Source organism: Cyprinodon tularosa, unplaced genomic scaffold (genome assembly GCF_016077235.1).
Source record: "Cyprinodon tularosa strain WSP-4 unplaced genomic scaffold, ASM1607723v1 ctg186, whole genome shotgun sequence".
Taxonomy (NCBI): domain Eukaryota; kingdom Metazoa; phylum Chordata; class Actinopteri; order Cyprinodontiformes; family Cyprinodontidae; genus Cyprinodon; species Cyprinodon tularosa.
This window is the reverse complement of record NW_024038652.1, coordinates 255,852-277,687: the sequence shown is the minus strand read 5'-3', so window position 1 is coordinate 277,687 and position 21,836 is coordinate 255,852. Positions and strand designations below refer to the sequence as shown.

The following is a 21,836-nucleotide window of genomic DNA, read 5'->3' as shown; positions in this document are numbered from 1 at the left end:
ATACATTTTTTATTTTATTATTTTTTTTTTTTTTTTACAATTTTGGTTTAATTACTGCTTACTGGTTACTCTGGCTGCTAAAGGCCCATTGTAGAGTCTCTTTACTCCAGTTAAAGGTATTGTGGAGGTTTTTTGAAAAGACCCGCCCTCTCCACTATAAAAACAAAAATTTGCATGCATGAGCCCATTTCTCCACGTAGGGCGACCTTATGTAAACATATCGCCAGAATGATTGAGCGTTAGGAGGACCACTTATTTAAATGATCCAGCCAGAAAAAAAAGATCCTCTATACCTTTCCTAGTTGATGATTATTTCAATAATTGATTAATCACGATTAATTGTGTCAGCCCCCGTCTCTTTAAAATATAATAAAGTCTAGTTTTTAGTTTATTTTTACTTTAGGTCATTGACACCAAAGCATCCCCTTGTTCACATACAGTAGGTTCTTTGTTCTACTAGCAGTATCCTCATTATTGATTTTATCAATGAAATTTGATTTTGGAAGGAGTGCAACGTTCTATATAGATCAGGTTTCAGGCGTTAGTGTTCTTATTTTAAAAGAATAGAAAAGAAAGGGGCAGAAAAAAGATTGCTGTGGAAGCACCAATGCTACAAGATTTATCCCAGATATTTCTGTCCGTGCCAGATATTTCCACAAATATGTAGTATAATATACCATTAGATTACGTTTAAAATGCTAATTAGATGTTCGGTTTCCTGTCTCACTGTCCCTAGGGTTGGACAATATAATCCGAATAGGTAAATATTGTGATGTTTTTCAAAACAGATCTAAGATGAGACTAAATAATTTATATAGAGATGCTTTACTTTGTGCTAAAATACTGTTATATCTGCCAGTAGGTTATTCGTCCTCCATTGTCTTTATCTTCTCGTGTTGCTTAAACATCTGCCTGCATGATATGTGGGAAAAAGCTTTGATTCAGAGGTGCCTTTTTTGATGATTACTTTATTAAACAAAATCAAGATAAATATTGCAGATCTTCATCCAGCTTAAAAATATTGAGATAATTTTTTCCCCCCATATCGCTCCCTGTTAGGCCTCATTAGGAGGACAGGCAAATCTGAGGAAAATGTGCATTTTGTTCAACTTGTACTGAGTTTCAGCTTTTACTAGAAATTCCACAACTGCATAACGTTTCTAATATCTTTCATCTCTACTTTTCTTTAAGAATTTTATATTTATGTTTTTAGATATACAAATGTATATTAAATGATAATGCATATTGTACATAAACTTGTGCTGCTGAAACGGTGAAAAATAGTTTTAGGAACTCCTTTCTGAGTACATAGCTGGGTTGCATTGATCCCTCGAACCTACTGGTGCTTCAGAAACACTGAAGCCAGGCGGACTGTTTAACTAATGAACCTGCATAGCGATGACAGCTTAATACTCCTAAATCAAAAAAAAAAAAAACTACAAGAAGCTTCCAAGTGAGCCTTGGAATCTATGCTTAGTGTTTTGGATATTTCATTCACGCTTAATTTTTTTCTCTCTGTTTTTGCAGACCCCTGTTTATAGTTTACCTGCACCTCACTGTGGAGGATTGGTTTGTTTATAGTTTAAAAAGTGTGGAGAGGTTTTCATGGGTGGGGCTGTGAAATAAACATCACCCTCTCTTCGCCCTTTCTGTTAAACATGTGGAGACAGGCTGCACACAAGCTTGGAGAGTTCAGCCTTTGGCTGATCCTCATTTATAGTAATATGGGAGCTTTGTTTGCATAAGGACATTCTTTAGTGATAAGCTGTAGCTAATACCAGAAAGTTAAGCTAACAGCTGGGAACGCACTCAGGCACCACTCAGGGCCCTCTGTTAAAAAGCACTCAGGCAAATCATGAGGTCAGCGCAGCAGCATTATTTTAAAATGAACTTGTGAGGAGCTACAGTATGTATTAAAAAGTGTTTGTTAGATTAGACCTGGTATATACATGCTTTTTACCCCTTTAACAGTTGTGCTAAAACTTTAATTGGATGGGTTAAGAAAATGTCACCTACAGGATCTCTAGGATTACTATGTTTTCCACCTCTAACATTAAGTTTTATGTACACGAAATTAGCAGATGTTACTATTGTGGTACAACAGTCTCTGACTACTTAACAAGCATTTAGGAAGGAGTGACTACATCTGCTCTGTAGTTTATCTGCATGGCTCGTCACAAAATAGCACCTGATTTGAATGAAGGCCAGCATTTTTAATAATTACCCTGCCTTTATTGCATTTTTTTAATTTTATTTTGGTTATTTGTCTAAGGTGTTGTTATCATTGTTGCGTATGAACATTAGAATCGCAGAGTTTGCTGTGTTGAAGCAGCAAAAAAGGGTGATATGGCAGAAGTTTAAACATGCTACAGCAGCACACTTTGTACTCTATATTTGGCCATGCGGCTTGGCTAGAAAGGCAAGAGGTATTAGCTTATTTGTGTTTGACACAGTGCCAGGCTTTCTGGAACTGTGAAGGTCCAAGCAAGCAGCTTGATTCATGATGGCGATGGATCAGTGTTTGCATGCTCACACAGCCTGACTTCCTCTAAACAAAGCCAACCCTCTTGAGAGACAGACCCTAGCTGTCTTTTCCTCCTCTGACCAATCACATGCGGAGCTTGAAGGAACGCCTTCCGTCCGGTTCTCTAGAACAGTGTTTTGGGATTGTTCCTTTAGTACATTCTCCAGCTTAGGAGAGCTTTGTCCTCTGTTATGTGTTTCCTGCTGACCACTGTTTTCTGATCTTGTTTGACAGGGTTTCCCCCAGTTGTAGCTGACTTTTAATTATGTTTTAGTACATTATTATACTTATGGTGGGATGGTGACATCATTGGCTAAAAAATGTTTTATTATATCCTAAAAGCCAAAGCAGCACAAAGGTCAGTTTTACCTGCACTAAAGTAGCACTAAAAAGTAGACCATGTGATTGAATTTGGAGCTCAATGGGGGGGATGGATGACTCCTTTTTATTGATGTGGCCCACATCATTAACCATTAGCCCACACCATTGGATATGGGTATTAGGCAGTAGAGGTAGGCCCATATGTTGGCCAACATATATTAGCTTTCTTGTTGTTTTTTTTCTCTTTTTCTCAGCATTGGCTGTTACTTGGAAGTGTTTGTTCATCAGTCTATTCAGTAGCCATGCCTTCAGATCATATGAAGCAAATGCATTGCTGCCCCATCTGCAAGGATTAAAGTATTCTGGCCTTAGGCTGGATGAATCTCGTAGCGATTGCCCACGTGTAAAAAAAAAAAAAAAAAAAAAAAAAAATTGTCACTCAAATAAATTGATGGTAAATAAATAAAAAAAAAAGACTAATAAAATCCTAATTTGCTAATTTGCGTTTGTCAGCCAATGGTAGCAAAGGAGCGCTCTGAAACTCACAGTATTAGCCAAACACAAGAAGTAGGGGGCAGGTCTTAGGAAAGCGTGTACCACCTCCTCTTGTCTCTTGCTCAAGTCGCCAGATAGATTGTGGTACAGTGCTGAAGTTCTACACTGAAAGTCACCTTACACCGCTTACGGCTCCAGTCCATCGAGAGACGTGTTTAAAGTAAAAAAATAAATATATTAAACATAGTGTTTGGAGAGAAGGACATGCATGGAGTGGGCACAATACAGCTCATGAACTCCGGCACGCTTTGCTCCAGGAAGCTTATTTACGCATCCTGCGACAAAAGAGTGCTACGCCAACATGAGTTAGACCCTGGTCAATAAGCTGCTGTTGGTGCGGCACACTACATGTTAGCCGGGAGCTATGGCAACAGCTGATGTACCAGCATCATTAACTAACCATGCATGTGAGTTAAAAATAAGGGTTTGTGCTTCCCTCGCCAAAAACACAACCTCTCATTCACACTAGATATAGATGCACTTTTGTCATCTTCTGGCTGTTTTTGGTATTGTTACAGTTTAGTAAGTTGTTTATTTGCATGAGATCCATTTTGAGGCTGCTAAAGCTGAAATCTAACCCAAAAGTAGAAATTTTCTCAGGATTTTTTCTCTCCTTTGAAAAAAAAAAAAACATTAAATATTTTAAATCTTTCACCCTAGAAAGTCGCAAATCTGTACAGATATTTGCGGATTTCATAGATTTTCTTTCAGCTTTATTATCTGTGCTTGGGGGATTGAAATAAAAACCGTCTTGTTCCATTATTTACCTAGTAAATTACATTATTTACCAACTTGGATGTGAAAACGATCCTTTCCACCATTTGAATCTTCCTCTGTTAACCACCCCGTGTCAATGGTTTAGAGCAGCTATTTCAGAACTTTATTTTTTCACGGGCAATGATTGTTTTTCTTCAGTAAGATAAAATTCAGATCTTATAACAACTGTTTTTAAAATAGCTCCGTTATAAAATGTCATCTGTATTAAAATCGGAATCGGCATTTCAGCCTTTTTAATGGTCCAGAATCTTTTATCGCCCAGAAACCACTAATCGTTGCACCCCTATTAAAAAAAAACAAACAAAAAGCAAAACAACAAAACCACAACTAACGTAGCTGTCATCTGGATTACATGGCTGGGTAAGTATGCAACATGTTGATACTAGCATTATGTTAATATTTGATATCAAATAAATAAAGACATAGTTGTTGATGGCAGCTGACAACACAGGGGAAAATGCATTTTTAAAAATACATTTTTGGTTACCTAAGTCGTTCAGAAGGAATTAATAAGACACAAAAACCCAAAAAGCTCCTTCAGGAGATTTTATACTTAATGACGTCGGGAAAACTGATCTGAATTCTGCTCTAACGGCAAGACTGTGAAGGTTTCCAGCTATCCTGCCTTTACTGGTTTACAATGAAGTTTCTGAGCCTCAGGAAGTTTAGTGGGTCAATCCTGACCCTCCCTGTGTGGAATGAACCTTAGGCAAGAAGATGAAATCCTAATTTCTGTAAAAAGTGAGCAATAAACGTTCGGACCTAAGTAGCACTCGGACATAACCTCCTCTATCACCACCATCATCATGTTCTTTGATGTAACTGGAGCTGTTTGCTTGCTGCCTCCCAACAGTTGGCATCCCAGGTCTCTGATTGATAAAACATTAATGCATCTGTCATCTGCACGGCACTAACACCTTGCCTTTTGTTCCTGGTTGTTGGCATTTTGGGAACAAGCGTGTCACACAGCTTGTTTGCCTCACTCCCCTGTCAATTCAAAGCTGTTCTTGTTGCGAGTTTTGAGTTTCAATGGGGACAGCAGTTTCACATAACACCTTTGTTGTAGAGTTTGGCAATGCCTTAAAATTTAGAGCTTTTTGAAAAGAGCGCAGATGTCATGGCACTTTCTATGTATCTGCAGCTGATTCTTTTTGGCTTGTCTGAGCAAACTTACAGCTGGAGCAGCTGTGTTTATAAGATTTGTCTTTGTAAATTAACAGTACTTCTAATTTGATTTAATACTTGTTGAATTTAAAATGACTACTGGGGTAGATTGTGTATATAATATCCAAGGACTTTTAGAGCCAAATTGGTCTAGATTCTACATGTCTGCCGATATGGTTGGCAATTAATGTATTTTCAATATTTAATGTTTGAATCAGCTCCTCATTTTTTCTCAAAACAATTGTCACTTCATGTTTTCTTTTTTCCAACCCCCAACACATTTGAAAACAAGTGACAATTAGTTCCAGCAAATTAGAGATGTTCTTAAAGTTTCCTTTTTATCATTATTAATGTTTATGCCACAAATTGCAAGGTTAGTCAGATTTAGATATGAACAATAAAGGTGCCAGACAGCTCGTCATCCCTTACTACATAACTTGCAGTTTTTTTTCCGAGTTCATTTATAGATATAAAACATCAAACCAATCTTCCTGTGGATGTCCTGCTCTAGCCGTCTGTGCAGGTTGACGTATAGCGTCTAAAAATGCTATGTCTCGTTTATGTTCCATGCTGTTGGTGCGTGTCCTTTCAGATTGCAGGTAGATTCTTGAAAACATGATCACGTGTAGCTGTTTGTTTCGACTTTGCAGAAACCACTTTGCCACCGGAATTGCTATGGGTCAGTTAGCAGCATTTTAAAGGCAGGAATGTCCAATTATTCTTTAGAAGATGATGGGAATAGAGCAAGAAGAGAAGGTGGTAGCAAACTTTGGGAACCGAAGACTGAAATGGAAGCCCAACTTGAGCAATCTGACACTTTCTGTGTTTTCACAAACATTTTTTTTATACAAGAGCCGCCATTTGGTGCAAACAATTATTAGGTTTCATTGGTTGAAGTGTATTAGATAAAATATAAACAAAAAAAATCATCCCAGGCTGCAGAATCTAAACAGTGAATGTCTTTTTATTTTAACTCTAGTGGGGAGCTCTGAAGGAGAGGCCAACTCCAGTGGCTAATGTTTATCTGCTCTGCGTTTTCTCACAGTATTATTCATATCTCTCTAACCATTTGTTTTTGCTTCTGAGTGCCTAGAATGCTGCCAAACAAGGGTTGTCGCCACGCCAGGAGACGCAGGCTGCTTCATCATCAATAGTACTTAGCCAGAAATGCTTCTTATTTTAAAAATAACTATCTCAGCATGCTAAGGCTCAAAACATTTTCATGTCTAAGCCTCTTGGCAACATAGAAACCGGATTGTGTGCCATGAACCAAAGCTTAGGAGGAATATTGTTGTGTTTTAAGATGGTGAGATCTCATGGATCATTACACTTCTATTCAAAGCCTCTGAGGCTAGAAGGAACATCAGGCATGGCACAGCATTTTTTCTGAGCTATGACGTGACAGGGTGTTGAGATTCGCCGTAACTCAGCTAAAGCATGCTGTTCTGATTGGGGGACATTTGATGCTCTAGTTTCCTTTTACATCTGAGAAATGTACCAAAGTTTATCTTCTATAAATATGTTGTCCAGGAAGAACAGCATTAAGCTTCTTAGGTGGACATTTATGAATTAGAAATCGGCTTCTTGTTTCCCATGTCTTTCCTTACCCATTGATTGTTTCATGTCACTTTTTTTTAGACCATTCAACTAATCCTTAAAGTCTATGATGACTTGATGATGCAGCTAATTTCTTTTTGTTTAAAGGTGCATAATTATGTTATATGCCTATAAAAAAGAAAAAAAAAACTCATACTCAAACTGTCCTAAGTTTCAGTCAAATAATTTTCTGTTTTCTAGAAATGGTTTCACTCATGGGAGTTTTTTTTTTTTTTGGTCAACGAACAAAATTAGGATTATTCTTAACTAGAATTGCGATTTTATTTCACCTTAGCTCTGCCCACAAGCTTGTAGATTTTTTATTTTAGGGTTTAAAATTTTTTCCTTGCCTTTAAAGCCTACTTGTCCAGAATTCATTGTTGTGGTGACCTTTAAGTTAAAAAAGTGCTTAGTTTTAGGCCCCGTCCACACGAAGCCAAACCCTGGCCTAAACGCACAAATTTTTTTACCAAACCAGCCTCTCATCCATACGAAGTCGGCGTTTCGGGGGTCTGTAAACTATCTTTTTTTTATTCAGTCTTCAGAGTGGGAAGATTTTGAAACGGCGTTTTCACGTTTCCATCTTTAAGCTCTAACCGCATTTTTTTTTTTACACGCATCGTCATAGCGTCGCCTCTAAACACGCATGCGCGACACAGTATCACAACAACAATGGCGCCGTACTGTGTTGAATGGTTGCTGCTCATGCTACTCACCCTGCTGTCGGGCTTACAACAGAATCTTCTTCTTCTGGAATATCTCCAGGAAGAACAGAGCAATATCGACCACATAGTTCAGCACCTGAATTTGACTGAACCACGAAAATGGACCCGCAGGGCAACCATGTATAAATATTAGTGCGCATGCCCAACATTTCGTTGCCTATTTTTGCTTTGGCACCACAGCGCCACTTACAGGCCTGGCATACATTTTGCAGCGTTTTCATGCATTCGTGTGGACTATCACATTTATTTTACGTCTCCGTCTTTACGACAAACGTTCTGGAAAATATTAGCGTTTCGTGTTCGTTTTGACTTCGTGTGGACGGGGCCTTAGTGGCCTGCATGGATCTGTGTGCTAGCTGCAACTTCATCTACCGTTCTGTGTTTCGGCCACCTAACGGGGGAGCTGTGAGAAATTTTGTGTCTTAGTCTTCTTAAATGAAATGTGAACAAAATCGGAAATGCAATTAATGACCTAGCCCTTATTCATGTTCAGATAATGAGCAAATTATCTTTTGCCCAAATTACCAAGCAATAAAAGGCCACTTAGCCAATATGAATAAAGTTCATCCTCCTAGCCACATTCAGTTCATTTTATCTAGACAATTCCCAACACAAGTGTTCTTTGAGCAATCTCCTATGGAGCTAGATCGGTCTTAATTTCCACATATACACATGTGATTCATACATGCACAGAACTATTCATGCAAACACACAAGATTCATCAAAGTATTTCTGGTCCATAAACAATTATAAATTACATATGTGTAATTGTGAAAATTGAGACAGATCCAACTCCATACTCTCCAGAGTCAATGCAAGTTTCTATCTAAGGAAACCCAGCAGGTTTTATTGACTCATTAAATAGCATTTTGTCTGAAGTAAAATATTAAAATGGGTTTCCTTCTGCTTTCCTCTCATCATCCTCTAGATTACATAACTATACTACAATAATATGGGTTTGGATAATAAACAGCACGATGTAATCTATCACAGCTACCATGTAATATGATCTATGAAGGTGGAGCACAGGACTCTGATTAAATGAGGATCAGGGAGCTGTCCTTGCCTGTTTTACTGTGAAGTGAAACCTACTGGCTCTAGAAATCCCTCCCTGTTTTTCATTGGCAGCCTCTAAGATTCCCGTCAGTCGAAGATAAATGATGCACATACACCGTGTGAGTCATGGCAAACTAAATACTGAATCTAAAAGTGAAATTTAATACAAAAAATAGACAAAACACAGGCTCTCTTTGTTTTCTAAAATTGCGATGAAAAATAGAAATAAAGTAAGATCTGCATCCTTCATTTTCTCTGGCTATATGTGAAACTAGGTGACCTCATGCTGCATGTCTCACTGTGTGGTAAGGTTTGTATTTCCTTAGTCTGCACTCCAGATTCTGAGCTAAATGAGCAGATTGTTTGGGAAGCCGTCCATTGCTGTGAGCCATGAGAAGCTGGCATGCATCTAGATCCCAGCAAACAGGCAGGTCAGCGCGAGTCTCCCAGTGTTTTCAGGAGCTGTTTGGAGCTGAGACAGTGCAGCCCTCTGTTAACGAGTAATAGAGATAAGAAAAACCTGTTGCTGCATTCTTATTGTACAATAAAAACTTACAGGTGTTTTGATATACTGAATTCTGGTCGCACCCTGACACACCCGCTTGGGCTGGAAAGATGACAGCTTGGCAATAGTACAGTCTATTAAATGAGGTGTGAACCTGTTTGATTTTTTTTTTTTTCCTATTTGCTTTGATATCTACTTCTAAAATATAAATTTCGCCATTCACTTCCATCACGGAGCCATAAGGTTCTTTTCGAAACTGCTGTAAAATCCGTTTTAAAAATCTGACGGACAGTTGAAGCAGTGAGATTAAATTTAGTTTCTATTTCTAAGGTCCTATTTCTGTTCAACAGCTACATAATGTTTTATTTAAAGATATCTATTATGGGCACAAAGAACTAGTAAAGATGTTAAAGAGTATTTCTCTTCCACGCCACTAGTGGGCATCATGTTTTTTTTATTTTTCTAAAACATGCTGTACACCAACTATGAGGTCAGACTGGGGTTTAGTCAAAAGTTTAAGATTTTATGGTTGCAGGCCTTCTGTGTCATATAGCGCTGGTGAACTTAAACCATGGTCGTTATGTCAAGCCTTGTAACGTTCAATATTTAGACTGGATCTTCTCTAAGGAGATCTGCAACATAAATATGCCTGGTCCAAACTCTTATCCCAGATATCTCTAACTAGATTTTATCACATCAGAACTGATTTACAGATATCGGAAACAGCAGTTTTGATTGGTCAGAATTAAGAGATGGACCGATACATCGGACAGCCGATATTTACATATTTTTTTGTGTCTTGTATCAGTTGATGCGTGCATGCATTCGCCAATCTGTTCATGCATTCAGCAGCAATGTCTGTTGATGACGTGAAGTGCATTGTTACGTTTTGTTCTATTTCTTAATAAACATTCACTTTTTTTTTATTTATTACAGACTAGTATAACATTTATTATCATCATGTCATTGTTATCATGTAAATGGCGGAAGAGAAAACAATTATCAGCCTGAAAAAAAAATCAGGAGTATATATCTGGAATTAGCTACACTGAATGCAAAATGATCTGTACCTGCATCAACTTTAAAGGCAAACTATGCAACATTTTTCAGTTAATTAATGTGTTCCATAACGTTTTGGATGATTAAATGAGTCATTTCAGGTTGAACAAAGGTATTCTCGGCCGCCCTGGTGGTTTGTGGGGGAAATACTGCACTTGCAATTGCAGGAGCACCGACCCGCACCCACAGGCTCAGAAGTCTCGTGAGAGTCAGTCTTGCTTTACGGCCGAGAACTGCTACACCCCCCCAGTTAAAAGCATTCTCGTTGCTAGCACAGTGGCGATCCTTGTGCAGTTATGCTACGTTCACGCAGCAAAAGCAGCAAAATCGTGTCTGCTGCTTCATTTTTGCTGCTTGAACCAGTTAGTTCTGACGCTCTGGCTGCGCGGTGCAAAAGTGTGTCTGACGCGCGTTGGGCGGAGCTTCACTATCCTTTCTCTGCCTTGCAGCTATATTTGCTGTGATCATTTGGAATAAAGTAGTTTTAATATGTGTTTAAATGAGAAAATACACCTGAAAACGTAATCAGTGCCGTCAGTTCATTCAGATTATTATCCTGCCTTCAATATTTTTTCTGTCGGAGCCGCTCAGACCCCCACATACCATCGGTGCGCCGACAGAAGGAACCCCTTCATCAGCAGCCTCTGGCCAGGTCACGTCCTCGCGGTTCACCGCGGCAGCTGGTAGGTGTTTTTCATCTAAATAATCCAAACTGCATATTCTGCTGGCAGATTTCTGCATTTTAAGTTAATTTAGGCATCAATAAACAGTTTCAGAGGAGTGATCATAGCCTCTGATCATCAGCGCTGTGTCTCTCTCCCTGCTTCAGCTGCTCAGACGCGCTGGGCCTGCTGCTCCTTTGCTGCGCCTTGACGCGCGTCAACCATTGACTTTGCATGTAAACTCGCTGCTTCTGTCGCGCCAGCTGCGGTGTGAACGCAGCATTAGTCATTCGTTGCGTTCGCCTGTCTGCTAAGCTCAAAGCAACCGCGCCTGGCTTGACGGAGAAACCAGGAGAACAGCTGTGCATATTTACGACAGTGCACTTTTACTTTCGCCCTCTGGGGGGAGTCTCGCTGGAAAATCAACACCGGTTGCATAGTGTACCTTTAAATAAAACTTGTATCGGTCGATCTCAAGTGAGACTGATGTTATAGTAGGGGTAGAACGGTTCACAAAATCTTCGGTTCGGATCACGGTTTTCGGTTCGGTATATGCTTAATGTTACACCGAAAAAAAAAAAATTATAAAAATTAATGAAATTTTTTTTTTATGAAATTAATGAAAAAAATCCCCAAAAATTAATGAATTGTAATTATTTTTATTGATCCACGGAAACCCTGGATCATTTCCACATGTTTTGCTGCCTTGAATTTAATCATCTCGCACATGCCCTCTACGATCTCCAAGGACCTCAGAGCGGAGCGGACGGGAGCCACAGTGGAGGCTGTAGGCTTGCTTTGTTGCTGTTGGCAAACAAAACGTGTTGCACAATGCTTGCACACTTGCACTTTTATCCACAACTTTCTTTCCGCCGTCATCGTAGGTCACTCTAAATGCAAAGTGGTCCCATACAGCAGACCTATAAAGTGCTGCTGGCGCGTCTTCCAACTCCTGTTCTTTCCCACTCGCCATACCCACACAATTCTCCACAACAACTGATTTTTTTCTGCTACACCCGGCTACGCTGCTTCGGTTCTTCTTCTTCTTGTTTACTACTGGTGGTTGGCTTTGGTCGCAGTACCGCCACCTTCTGCTCTGGAGTGTAAACTCTTCGCCTATGAGAAAAAGGAGCAGCGCATCAACTGAACGAAACACACGCGAATCGAGACAGTCGAACCGAACGGTTCGGATGGTTTTCATAAACCGTTCCATCCCTATGTTATAGATATCCTAAATGACTGTTTATACTACATTTGAGTAATAATTTTGATAATAATCAAAATAATATCATAGATATTTGTAATTTTAAATCCAGATAGTTGATTGAATTTTAATTTGCTTGCCAATTAAAATTCACATATAACTTTTCCGTTTTTCATGTGATTAGAGATCCTGTTTGTAATAGTTTGTCTACAATGTAGTTGGTAAAGGTGAAAAAATGATTGAAAAGAGATTTTTTGACAGTTCACTTAAGAATGAGGTTTAAGTAGGATTCCTGCTTAATTGGGAAGAGTTAGGATTTGTAAATTATAGACTGGTCAGGAGAATCTGCAACAGCAGCTCGAGTCACAATATATGATGGGTCACTGAATATGGGGAAACACTGGACATTTTTTCACCAGAAAAAAGAAGCGAGGATGCGGAACATGAAGTTATTCTGGTTTCTACAGCAGCGACTGGTGTTTAAAACCTTACAGTGTGTTTTCAGGTTGAACAATTTTAAGAGATAAAAAACCTTCGATTTTAGTGGGAGAGACAAAGTAGAAAGGAGCAAAGCTTTTCTGTTCACTCCACCAAATGCTGCCTTACTGTCTCTAACCAATCTGTCAGCCTCCTCTAACCTCTGATATCAACAAAGGTTTTTATTCTGAATATTTGACGATTCGCTGCGTGTGTAAATCCCACTAGATTAGCATATTATGACCCGAGATTATCTGAGCTGTTGTAATGACACAAAAATGATCCTCTCCTTGTGGTGTGAAATGAGAACAAATATGGTTGCTATGCAGATATCAGCTGCTTAGTTTCTCTTCATCTGAAATGAAACCTTGTGTGTGAAGTTCCTGGACTCTCTGGAGGCATCATGGGGGAAAGAAGCGAGTCATTCAATCTTTTGTTGGATTGAGAAACAGGATCAAACTGTTTTCTGCTGCTTCTAGCAGGTCATTTTAGCTTCTTTTGTGCATTATCTAGAATGTAAATATGGGTCATCTATCCGTTGACTCTGCTAAAACCTAAACACATTGGTTTTATTTGAATTTATTTACAGACATACGCTTTTATGACATTAAAACATTCTGTTGTAAGATTTAATTAGACTTTAAACTTGTTTTATTCTCATTATACAATAGGTTACAGTAGGTAGATTATACAGTAGCTAGAATAGGTTATAGATAGCTTTGAAAAATGCTCTGACTTCTTTATTTCTTCAGTTCTTAAAAAGTTAAATCAGGCATGAACAATAAGAAGTTTGTCATTCACTTTGGTGTTTGCAGCTCATCGCCTGGAAAAAAAAATCAAGAACGAATCTTTCCAAATATAGGAAAAGTGCTGAATGATCCCTGAAACAGCTGATTAATTTATTTGAGCCACTTTAATTAGGCTGTTAAATTATTACAGGCTTCTAATGGCAGCAAAGTCAACATCCATAAAAGCTGCACGCTTATGATTACTTATGTCTGCTAGTTTTAAAGAGAAGGCTCTTTACTTTGCATGTTTATTCTGTTGTTTAAGTTGTAGAAATCTTTCCTGGCTGTGCTCTTGCCACATGATAATAAGATCACTGTTAGCATCAGAAAAGCCTGCTAGAACATTTGTAGGGAGCAAGTTGCACAGTGCATTTTTAGGTCACAATAGTGACCTAAAAATAGTCATTTAGTGTTTATAGCTGTATGAGTTTGTAATGTCCAGCTCTGTCATATGCTTAGTGTTGTATTCTTATTTTATTCACACAAGTGAAATGTGTTTTCTCCCCTAATGGCTGTTTGCGTTGCTGTCTGTCCGCCCACACAGACCTGTCCCCGTGTCCACGTGCCAAAACTGCAGCATGTAAAGGTCGGCACGTGTGAGCAGAGTGGCCTGTCCCAAGGACAAATGTGGAACCCCTCTGTTGCGCGTCTCCCGGGTCCAGATTTTTACACCACATAATGACACTGATTGTCTTTTTGTTCTCGTCTGGGTTCTCTTTTGGTTAGACTATTTTCTTTATTTAAAAAAAAGGCATCTTTACACAGAAGGAAGTGTTTGTTGCCGGATTCCTAAGGAAAGTCAATGATTACAAAATAGTTCTTTGTTTTTGCTGATAGGTTGTCCGTCGGTCAGTTTAGTAAATAAACAAGATTTGTAGTAGATGTAGTTTTTCTGGTAAAGATCAGCAGCTTTAATATTCCTTTAATCACAGTTTAAATGATCAAACCTTTATTAGGGCCCCTGGTCTTATTGATGATGATAAATATATTTCAATTAGCCTAAACAGATATGAGTAAAAAAAGTATAAGCCAGCTGATATTTTTGATTATTTTTTAAGTTTATCTCTTGTGTCATTACGGTCCTGAATGGTTGTTAATTGCTAACTACATTCAGCTAGCCTCGTGAGACCATCCTGATCTCACGAGCTTTCAAGGTTTCACTCGCAGAACAGTCTGGCTACTTTCCGTTAAAGAAAATTTGGAGTTCACCAAACGAACGTCCAATCAGCGTTGGCTTTGAGGCGGGTTGAGGTGTGATGCAACGAGAAGCGCGACAGTTCAGTCTAAAGAACATGGCGGCTTCAGCCGATGAAACTAGCGTTAGCGTGGCTATCGAGCAAGTTTTATCGGAATTACAGAGTATTTCTTCACTGAAAGAAGAGCAAAACACTGCTCTGGAGGCTTTTCTCAGAGGAAAAGATGTTTTTGCTCTTCTCCCGACTGGTTTGGGCAAGAGTAGCCTGGCTTGTGGTTGTGTTTTCGTCGTCGCTCTGTTAGTACGTCATATGCTTCGTTGATCTGATTGGTTTATTTGGCCCGTCTATCACCAACATAGGCCAATCAGCTAACCAGTATTTTCGCCCCTTCCCAAAATTACTTCAACGGAAGGTTTCCAGATGGATATGCAGAGCAAATCCACCTGGCGGAGTCAGGTTAACATTTTGCAGCCATGCCTTGAGATCTCTTAAAGCTGTCTGCATTTTCAATCAATCTTTTATCTTTGTTCTTTATTTAAAAATAAATGTTGTTTGTTCAGTAAGGTGAGACTTTTTTTTTTAAAATACTGGGTAATTAATTTTTTTGGTTTGTACTTTCTTTATTTTTACTGCATTATTGGCTTGTTTTTTTTGTATAGTTGGGTACGAGAGAGGGGGATAGATACGCGGCGAAAGTCACGTCGAGGACTAAGGCCTCCGTACATGCGAGCTAACCACCGAGCCACCGAAGCACACCCATCACTGGGAGGAAGAAAACCTAATATCGGCCTAAAGAAGGCCCCAAAAATTGGCAGCACATGTCTGAAATGTTGTCAAAATAATTGGTATCGGCATTGGCTTTTTTTTTTTTTAAATATCAGTTCATCTGTGAAAAATCTTTTTTTTTTAAAGGTTCTTCTGTAAAAGTCGATATTTAAGTAAAATTGAAATCTAGTGATATAATTAAATATCCTTTAAAAGACATATTTTGGTCTCTTAACCAAATGGTTAATTCATTTGCATTTTATGGTTTATGAATAAATACAATTAATCACTTCAGTAAAGGCATTTTCTAAATAGAAAAATGTATTCAGAATGTCAGATATAAAAAGCTTAATTTTTAACTAAAGGTTCCTTGTTTTAGTAAAACACATTCCTTTAAAATCTGACAACAACCAACAGATAACTTGAATGTATTAACTGTATATCTGCTGTCGGCACACTTACTGCCACCTATTTCGAAGAACTGGAATGCTTCATGTCACTTTAATCTTCTTGACTGGAACAATTTTGATACTTAATTTTAGAGGAAAGCAGATAAACTGGCCGCCATGTTTGTTTTGAAGCTGTAGCTCAGACGAAGACGAAGCCAACCAATCAGATTTTTAGATGGCTAACGTACACAATGACCCACAGGCCCATAAGCAGGACATCAGATATCAGGACGTGGATTAAGAAAATTAAAGAAAAACGATTCTGTTTACAAATTGTTATGGAGCGTCTGACTCCCTTATCAGTCGCTCTGCATCTGTTCACATCTGTGTTCCGACTACCAACCTTTTGAAGTTCTATTTTTTTGTTTCTAACCGTCAGCATGTCACTTTTCCTCTGGCGTGCCTGTTCTCACTCTCCTCCATTGCAGTCTCAATAGTTTGTTTACTCTGCGTTTTACAGCTTGCACGAGGAAATCAAGGATTTCTACGAGTACATCTCTCCACGGCCAGAGGAGGAAAAGATGAGATTAGAGGTTGTGGACAGAATCAAAGGAGTCATCCAAGACCTGTGGCCCAGTGCTGAGGTAAACTTAATGCATGCAGACACACTTTAACGTCCTTTAATCAAAGCAAAATGGTGAACAGTCAGAATTATTAGTAACTTATTAGCACTGATACGGTTGGGCACCAAGCTGCACGTGGTGACATCTGTAGTTTACAGCTCTGGATCACAGCAGCCTGCAGTGCTGTCAGGGTTGATGTGGTATCGGGCCACTAGCAACAAATGTCCTCTGAATTTTATCTCTGCCCCACCGTACTGTTGGGCACAACTTATCAGCACCACCTTAAGCATTATTGCATTTACTGACTTTGATCTTGCTGATAGAGCGGCGGGTTTCTAAGCTCTGGTCCTAAAATAAGAAGCAAAGTCCTCCTCCAGTCTTAGACAGCCTTGTGTTCTGCAACCAGCGGGAGGGAGGGGGACGACGACGACATGGTCCTCCAGTCTTTTCAATGCCCGCTTATTCAATAGAGCTCGTTTGAGAACATTTCCACTGTTTTAATACCAGATAAACTGTTAAACCTGTAAGTTTCACGTGGAGATAAGATGTTAAATTGAAAACTCATGTAAATCATCAAATCTTTCTTAATTCTTTACCCTCTTGTTGAAGAATTTTAAAGAACCAAGGAGCATTCACACCAAAAAATATGTTATTATTGATAATAACCAAGTTCCTAGGAACTAGTCATAAATGTAAATAAAAAATGGGTGTTATTGTTTATACTTTTTACCTAAAATGTACAGATTTAAAGAAGAAATTAATCTGCTTTTATTGAATTAAATAAGCTATTTTAAACAGCAAATTGACCTTTTAAAATATATTCAAAATTGTTTTTAAAAGTTTAACTGTTTTTCAGGAAGTGAAAAGGACCTTTAGGGCTCAAATTTAGAGGAGAGAAAAAATAAATCGTTTCAGAACCCCTGTTTAATCCATCCCTTCACAAGAACCAAGCATGATTGGCTCACTAACTGGATCCACTGAAATATTTCAGTTCTTTTTCACTTTGATGGATATGCTGTTGGGTCTTCACTTGTTTCTCACTCCCACGATTCCTGGAGAAGAGGGCTTTAGCAGAGCGCAAAGATGGGATGAAAAGTCAGTTAATAAGAGGAGTGGAGCTTTCCTTTTTTCCCCCAAGAATGGAGGGTTGTTATTAACGTGAGGATAAAGAGAATTGATCAGATTGTTTAGCCAAATCTGAGAACACAGCTTATCAACCGAATCTTTCGGCTGCAGCTACAAAACCTGTGACATCACACCGGTGGATCAGCTCATGTATGACAGAAGCTAAAGAGGCAGTGTTTTGGTTTTGAGCATCTAATTTTTTCTTTTATCCTCTATTTGTCATTTGTGTAAAAACACTCACTTGACAATAAGTATTTTCATCTCTATCACTATCCGATTCAGTTCATGTCTATCACATTTAAGGCTTTGGTATGTTTAAAAAAAAAAATGGCAAAAAAGAAAAGTTTTCATTTTATTTAAATTATTATCATCTAAATACTACAGGGTTCCCGCTGGTCCTTAAAAAGTCTTAAAAAGCATTGAATTCTTCAAAATAATACTAAGGCCTTAATTGGTATTAAAATATCTTAAATCAGTGTTGCGTAGGTCTTTATTTTTAAAACCTCATAAAAAGGATTATTTTTATTATGATTTATTTTTGTAATCCAAATAAAACATTAAAATTTACATTTTTTTTATATAAAAAAAAAATTATAATGGCTCGCCATTATTGGTTCTGTCCTAAAAGCGGAACCAATAAAAGCGTTGTTCCAGCCGGTACATTTGGGAGATGCTGCAAAAAAGACTTAGCACTGGTTATGTTGTGGCTTTAAAACTGATTTGTTTTGTTCCTTGCTAAAACAAAGTTTGTGAATTCAGTTAAATAATTGTTCAAATATATCTGTCATTTGTGTGTTTTTAGCTTTCTTCCTGTATGGGAAGCTTTTCAACATTTGAAACATTAGTGCAGTGGTTTATGTTAAAATAAACCTTTGGGTTAGGTTGTCGCAAGAGGGTTTTTCTTGTGTTTCTTGTAAATTCGGTCTTAAATTTTTTGTTCAAGTGGCTTTAAAAAGTCTTGAATTTAACTTGCCTTATGCTGTAGCAACCCTGTACTACAATGAGGGAAGAATAAATGACAGAAAAGCACAGATAAAACCCTACTGGTTTTGAAGCTGGATCATATGAAGAAAAAGCAGAACAGAAATCTAAAAAAAACACTTTAAAACTTTGGGTAAATGTTGGAAAGCTTGTATGTCTGTTATCAGGCCAATCCTCAGAACCCATTACAGGACAGAGTAACCGATCTGAGCTGTTTTGGAAAAGTAATTTTATGCAACTAGTGAATATTTTAGAACTTTTCCTCCAGACAAGAGACAGAAATAAATGACCTTATGATAATCCTTTGCTTTCTAAGTACAACGTTTGGTTCACAGTTCTAGTTACTGGTTTAAATTGATTATTTAAAAGTCCTTCTTAACAAAACATCAGTCATTTAGGACAGCCTAACATCACACCTCAAAGAGAATTACTCCGCGTTAAAGACTTGTTGAAAGCAATTCACCACACTCTGGTGCGTTAAATCTGGTGTTAAAATGTAGCTGAGACATGGAGCTAAACGGCCACAGCTGAGAAAATGGAGACAAAGCATAGCTAACCTTTGTCACCAAAGACGTTTAACGCCACAGTCCCAGAAGTCCTCTGGGCTCCATTCATTCACAATCCTCTTAGGATCTTTAGCCGGTGACTGAGCTGTTTACTACATGGTGGCGTAGGGACTGGGGTCAGGGCTTAAATCTATTTCTGTTTAGCAGCGTAGGTGTTAAAAGGGAAATGAGAATGTTTGTAGCCTCCAGCTAGCTCGCTCATTAAGATTAGTAGATTAAAGGTCATTAGTGGGGAAACATTTGATAGCTTGACTTAAGTATTATAATTTTGTTTGTTTACTGCACAGTATTCCTATCGAAAACTTGTTTTTGCTCTTACTGTACAGTATTTCTTTTATTTTTAACCTTTTCTCACCTTATTCTTTTATTAATACATTTTTTAATGTCTATACTTGTGTGACCGTTTCTCTATAAAGCCTAACACTGTGTTGCTGCTGCAACATAATTTCATTATTTTGGGACAATAAATAGATATTCTATTCTAAAGGCCACCAAAATGAAGAGATTATTTGACTAATATAACTTAACATCTTTACATTTGTTTATTTTTCCCCCCAACTTTGCATGCTGTTTACCACACCAAGCGTTTAAATGGTAAAAAACTAAACATATATATAGTTTTAATCCCTGTCAGATCACTGCCTAACCTAAGAAGTTGTTCTTCTGTCAGTGTAAACATAAACAACACAATTAGGAATAAAGGTTGTCTGAATAGAGACTAATAATTGTTTGTGTTTCTTCAGGTGCAAGTCTTTGGGAGTTTCAGCACAGGCCTTTATCTGCCAACAAGGTAAGCTGGAGATGAAGATCGATGCAAATTCTTCCAGATGTTTCGCAAGCTTAGACTTGTCTCTGATTTTAAACTAAACAGCTGAGTGTCACACAGGATTTACTTATGTAACAGAAACCCAGGGTGGGGGTTAAAACTACAACACATGATTAAAGAAGCAAAAACGGAAAGATTCAGGTCATTGATTCAGGTCTGTGGATTTCCTTTGTTTAATGGAGCAAAAAGCAGATCATCAGCTCCTGCTGTGTCTAAATTTTAGAGGTTTCATCCTTCGAAAGATGAATCTCACCAAGACGCCCATCTGATGGACGAATCATAACATTTCCTCATGATTCTGATTAGTCGAGCTCCAGCAGCAATAGCGAACGACGGCAAAAATTATGAAGTGAAAATTGAAATAATACACTTTCAAGAATGCTTTTTTCAAAAAGTTTTAGGCCAATATTCTTAATTTCAAATATGCACTCGGTTTCTTAAGATCGCACTTGATTTTTCTAAAAGAGTTTCACGTCGACAGCTGTTAGCCAACTGGCGGCCTTTCTGGTGCCTGATTCCCAGTCACAGCACTCACCCTACTGCCTTGGTGGAAGTCAAACACTCATTCAGACAATATCCAAACATTCACAATTGCCTTATTTAGGGCTTTTATTTTTTTTTTCAGTAAATCTTGGCTGATTTTAAATGTAATCTTTGAGGTGAGATGATTTCATTAAACTCTTCAGGATGTTTATTAGGAAATGAAGAATTCACTCATCTTCACATGCCGGCAGCCACAGTACAACTGCTGGGAATTCAGGCAACAATGTTTGATTTATCCTCAATATTATGCATTAAAAGTTTTCCGTTATGTTCATAAATCTGATTGTTCTTGCAAAATAGCTCCTTTCCCCTAGACTTCATGGAGAATGGAGAATATTGAAATCTATATTAATCTGCCATTCAAACAGAATCCTGAAGGCATGTCCTGTTTATAATTAAACTTAAGACCCCTCATCTGAATTATTATTTATTTAACGGTTTTAACCTTGTTATGTTTTCTAAGATTTGTGTTTTCCTCTGATGCGTATTATACATCAACATCAGGATATTTTTCAAAAGTATTCTGGCTTCATAGATCTAAGTCTCATGCTGTAATGGTTGCTCGGCAACCAAAGACTCTCTGACCCCAAATGGCCAAGCTTCATCCCAGTTCACAACTGATCACTTCAATCTAAAGGGTCTCTGGTCATGGTGATGATTTCATAAACTCCACGAATTAGGTTTGGAAGAAAAGTAACTTTATTACAGCAACTCTGCTGCTTTAAGGCGACAAAAGAAGCTAATTAATGAAATAAGTGTAAACTTTCCACTCAGGTTATCTTTTTCTCTGGAGGTTCTGCATTCTTTCTGCGTTTGATTTATGTGCAGCTGATTCTGAATCAAAGAGTGGCCTCTGCTGGTGAGACGCTACCAGAAGACAATAACTGCTCCACTTCATACCCAGTTATTAGTTAGCTCTGGACCTTTGGCAGTTTTAATAGAAAATAACTGACTAGATCAACAATATTTATCACAGTTAGAGAACACTTTTATTGGTTTTACTTAATGGAAACTCAAAGTGGTTAATTCATACTTTATAATGAAATATAATTGCCATTTTGCTCGTTTGTAAACTAGTAACTTCAGTAAAATGTTGCAGCTTTAAGAAATGGATCTTGCCTTTCATTTTAGAAATGCTGGCAGATCTTAGCTGAAGAAGAAAGTAGCATGTTTTGTCCACAAGGGGGAACCAATGTCAAACTCTTTAGCAAATTCAATGATCTGAAATATCAGGGTAGAAACAGGTTTTGAATCAATTATAATAACTCGTTAAACCCAATTAAATTGTGAATTTCTTGTTTTGTTTTTACACCCGATTCAGCTTAGTTGGTATTTATATAATTTGTTCAGGGCTTAAGCATTATATTGAGATGCACTAATCGTTAATCAATCAGCCAAATTTAGCTCCT

At 38.0% G+C, this 21,836-nt stretch overlaps 1 protein-coding gene across 1 annotated transcript in view; it reads left to right on the top strand.

The window, feature by feature from the left end:
• The window catches only part of tent4b (terminal nucleotidyltransferase 4B), a 32,398-nt gene that overhangs the window by 4,096 nt on the left and 6,466 nt on the right, over window positions 1-21,836 (top strand). Inside the window, exons 2-3 of the mRNA XM_038282614.1 lie at window positions 16,284-16,407; window positions 19,802-19,848. Coding sequence (XP_038138542.1) covers window positions 16,284-16,407; window positions 19,802-19,848 — 171 coding nt within the window. The remainder of the gene's footprint in view (window positions 1-16,283; window positions 16,408-19,801; window positions 19,849-21,836) is intronic.